This window comes from Protomyctophum parallelum (genome assembly GCF_964188405.1).
Source record: "Protomyctophum parallelum genome assembly, chromosome: 11".
Lineage (NCBI taxonomy): Eukaryota > Metazoa > Chordata > Actinopteri > Myctophiformes > Myctophidae > Protomyctophum > Protomyctophum parallelum.
In genome coordinates, this window is record NC_139707.1 from 23,639,842 (window position 1) to 23,644,605 (window position 4,764).

Consider the following 4,764-nt stretch of genomic DNA (forward strand, 5'->3'; position numbering starts at 1 on the left):
TGGCCATATAAGGAGCATGTCTTGAGTGTACAGGTTTGATGAGGTCAACATATGGAATGTCAGAACATGTCAGCTCCATATACAGTATATGGAGATCTAAGGGTGGTAGCGGGGACATTCTCTTAATTTTTGGGCCTGTTGAGAACTCTAGTTTTCGCCAGCTGCCGGGTGCGGCTGCACTAATAACTTTGTTGGCAGGCCCGTCTAGAGTTTGAATGGACAAAGAACTCTAGTTTTTGCTGGCTGCCGGGCGCCGCTGCACTAATAACTTTGGGGCAGGCCAGTCTAGAGTTTGAATGGGCTGGTATAAGTCAAAAGGGAGACATCGAAGAGGAAGGATGGATGGGGAAGGATCAACATATGGAATGTCAGAACAGGTTCAGGGATCTCCATATATGGGCTTAACTGCGACAGCAGGTCGCATTTACTATGACATCATCCCTGATTATGTCATGTGCTGTCACGATGACCTGGGCACCATATAGGCCTATGGGGGCTTGCCTGGGGTGACCAACCAACACACACACACTGACAGGAAATGCTAGATTCCATAGTTAACCTCGACCTGGGGTCGCAATAATATCATCATGTGTGCCAAAGGAGGGTGAAAAGTGGCTCTCCAGCCCAACAGTAATTCATATCCATTTTTATAACAGTATCCCAACAATTTTATACAAAATATTTGTTTTTGATGATACAATCTCAGAGTTAAATTTGCACTCAGGATTTTACTGTGTGCCAACCATGGACTTCAGAATTATAACTGCCCAATGTGCCCACAATAAAGACATTGTGTTGACCTGTTTGGTCAGAGTATTTAATTTCAGAACATCCTGCAGGGTATTCTACATTGTATTTTAAGATTAAGTCAAAGTCACATAGACCAGGCATTTCTGTTCTGTCAGAAAGCCTAGAAAACCCTACTGCAGAAGACTTATTTTCACTGTAGCTTTAACCAATGCAAGATCATCTACTGTATGTCTCCCTTGGGAGGGAACGAGGGAAGGATGCATTCTCTGTAATGCCCTAATACGTTCTCATGCCCTGTCCACAGACTACTGTATGTGTGATGCCATTCACTCATTTCCCCAAAAATCTCCTCCCAATTTCTCAGAGAGAGAGAGAGAGAGAGAGCAGGAGAGAGAGAGAGAGAGAGAGAGAGAGAGAGAGAGAGAGAGAGAGAGAGAGAGAGAGAGAGAGAGAGAGAGAGAGAGAGAGAGAGAGAGAGAGAGAGAGAGAGAGAGAGAGAGCAGGAGAGAGAGAGAGAGAGAGAGAGAGAGAAGGGGGGGATCAACTCACAGAATGTGTCTATTATCCTCCCACACCAATCAAACTGTCGTGTCAGTGCGTTGCCATTGTATAGCCCTTGGTCAGGCCGCTACTGGCCATGGCTGCCAGTATTGATGACTAAGTCAGTTTGGGGCTCTGTAGACAATGGCACTCTGGAGCCTCGACAAAGCGCTAGGCTAATGTTCCCCTTTCAGCCGGCCTGCTCAGCTGCTGAGTATGCAAGGCTGCTGGACGAATGGTCCAGTCCATGGGGCCTGGCACTATAAAAACACAGGCGGGTTTCTCTGCCCTGACATTGATTATACTGCTTCTGTCCCACCTCAGTACTGTCTGTAAGTATATCCTCCACACACTGCCTCAGATTTAGCTAAGGAGCAGCAATGGGGGCCAGCTCTGTGCTTTGGCATATAGGGGTGGGGGCGTGATACCCTTCATCAGTCAAGATGTTGCCACGGCCCATCTTTTTTATGGAATTAGACAGCCGTGGATGCAGTTCAATAAGGTATTCAGGTGCAGGCTCGGTTTATTGAGGGAATGGACCCACATTAAATGTAAGCCTTACTGTTGAGACTGGACTGATCTATACATCAAAAACCCTTCTAACAAAGAAGATATTATTTGATGCTTTATTATTGGCACCTCCATTTTCTGCGCGACATGGTCAGGCTAGCCATTTAAGACAATAAACATCATATCATCCTCAGCATCAGTTAGCTGTACAGCTAGTACAAACGGTGGCAGCTGTGTGTGCCAATGAATTAGTTTGAGATTAAATCAGCCCGTTCTTCCTAAATTAGAGATGGCAGGGTCCGTGGGGACTGATATCCCAAGCTATCATCCAGCACGGCATGTTTAGAAACAAATGGTGGAAATTCACTGTAAACATTTACTTTCAGGAATACTGTACCTTTTTCCACGGATGGCAGCAGCTTTTTTGAGTTTATGTTAATGAACAGAAGATGTTATTGAAGACATTATGAGCAAAACACGAGAGCATGGATTCTGAAAATGTAGTTTGTCAAGTGGCCTCTGTCTGAATTTAACCTTAACTAAATGTTTTAATCGTACATGGCCCAGATGTAACCGATTTTTCGCACTGGATCTACATGCCATGAAAAGACCTCTTCTGAGGTCACATAGGGTCAAAATGATTTTATCCTGCACCTGCCTTACTGAACTCACTTAGATTCGTTCACTTCCCAAGTTAATTCACTTCCACATTTCTTGGCGATAAATCATTTCAGCATCAAATTTTTGTATCAAACATTCAAATGTTTAAAACACATCTTCAACCTTCCTCCTCGACACAGAAGAGTAACCTCCCAGAGGAATTATCAGCAACCATGAACACTCAGCAGATGGAGCAGATGGGTCAGTTCAGGATCACAGTCTGGGAGGAGGAGAACTTCCAGGGCAAGCGCTGTGAGTTCATGCTGGAGTGCCAGAACATCATGGAGAGGGGCTTCTGTAAGATCCGCTCCATCAAGGTCGAGAACGGACCGTAAGTCACTGTATGGCCCTCTATGCTCTTTCACTTTCTTCTCTTTCTGCCTCCTCCTCTTCTTCTTCTAATTGTATCTGTCTCATTGACCACTGAATTCACATGCAATGCCTAAAATAGTCACACCAGAGTTAAAATGTATTGTTGTCTCTTGTGTGTGGTGTGCCTCAGTGGTGACACTGAGTTTGAAAATGGTGCGGATGCACCATGAATAGATAGAAGTTATATATACACATATATACATATAATTGTATATAATTATCGTGCAATACCATACCAACTCCAATACCATGTCATTCTGCTTATAGATAAGTTCTCACAGAAATGACCTAAACCTTAATAGTAACATTCATACTTTTCATATTCCGTAGACTATAAATTGATTTGTAATTTTAGAGAAGGGTAGTTAATTGGTCAAACACAGCATTATTACCAGCATTGTATTCAGCAAGTTTATATGTGCATAATGCTGTGTGCAGCTGCTGGCTATGGCAGTGAGCAGAATGGCTGACTGACTGACGATCAGATAAAATAGCAGGTGCAGCAGCAGTAGTATCAGCAGCAGCAGGATAAATACTAGTAGTATCAGAAGCAGTAGCAGCAGCAGCAACAACAACAACAACAACAATATTCATTCAGTTTGTTCATCTTTCTTTCTTTCTTTCTTTCTTTCTTTCTTTTAAGAAAGCAATTTAAATGTATTAGTTATATATTACTGCTCACTCTCTAACATAACCCTCACTCCTATTTGTACTTGCCTCCTCCCTCCCTCCCACCCCCTCTCTAGTTGGGTGGGTTATGAGTACCCTGAGTTCCAGGGCCAGCAGTTTATCCTGGAGAAGGGAGACTATCCTCGCTATGAGGCCTGGAGTGGAAACAGCGGCTACAGAACCGAGCACATGCTCTCCTTCAGACCCATCAAGTGTGCCGTAAGTTCCTCCATTTTGCCCTCCTTTTGAGATAAGGTTGAAAATGGTTGATGTGCTCCTTTAATATACAAGTTAATATTATATGAAGCATCTCATATAGCATCTCTCTTCATTAAGCCGCCCTGTGCTATTTCATTTTCAATCACAGAGCAGTTGACAAAGGACAATAATTCCTTCATTAAGATCTAACTCAAATCCCTACCCTCTCTCAATATGAGTTTTTGTTATAATTTACATAGTTTACTACTATTTGCAGTTGGTATACTGTTATCTATCATGCAGCTATACAGTTAAATACTCTTTGTTACATGTGCATGTAGCACATGCTAACCAATGCTCTGACCATTCACTTGTCTTGCTCCATCTGTCTCTCTCCAGAACCACAGCGACAGCAAGGTGACCATGTACGAGTGTGAGGACTTCCAGGGCCGTAAGTTTGAGATGTGCGACGACTACCCTTCCCTGCAGGCCATGGGCTGGTGCAGTAAGGAGGTTCCCTCCATCAAGGTCAACTCTGGAGCGTAAGTTACACATTTTGTCTCCGTGGCAGCTAGTCGTGCCTTTTTCTCTGCCTTTTTCTCCATTCTCTCTCATCCACATCTAATTTTCTTTCTTGACATTATGTGCATTTACGTCCAATATATATTATTTTAAATTAAGCTATATAAGTGTTTGCTGGTGATTTATTTATTGTGTAAGCAGCAGGTTTAGATGCCTGACATTCCAGTTGTTTTGTAGAATGGGTGTGGCACTGATATGTGTTTCATGGAATAAACTGATTGAACTACATTGTTGAAAATGCAAATGGGAACCTTTGCTGACTTCAGTTCCGATATCTAATTCTCTGTCTCTCCATCTCTCCCTTTGTCTCCCTCCGCCCTTTCTACGCCGTCCAGCTGGGTGGCCTACCAGTTCCCCGGTTACCGTGGTTACCAGTACATCCTGGAGAGGGACAGGCACCAGGGCGAGTACAGGTGCTACAACGAGTACAGCACCCAGGCTCACACCAACCAGGTGCAGTCCATCCGTAGGATCCAGCACTAA

At 43.7% G+C, this 4,764-nt stretch overlaps 1 protein-coding gene across 1 annotated transcript; it reads left to right on the forward strand.

The window, feature by feature from the left end:
- Positions 1 to 2,633: 2,633 nt before the first annotated feature.
- cryba2b (crystallin, beta A2b) lies at positions 2,634 to 4,764 on the forward strand (the record flags this gene model as incomplete). Its single annotated transcript, XM_083776400.1, has 4 exons — positions 2,634 to 2,791; positions 3,579 to 3,720; positions 4,099 to 4,241; positions 4,617 to 4,764. The coding sequence occupies 4 exons, from the start codon at positions 2,634 to 2,636 to the stop codon at positions 4,762 to 4,764; spliced, it is 591 nt and encodes a 196-aa protein (XP_083632526.1).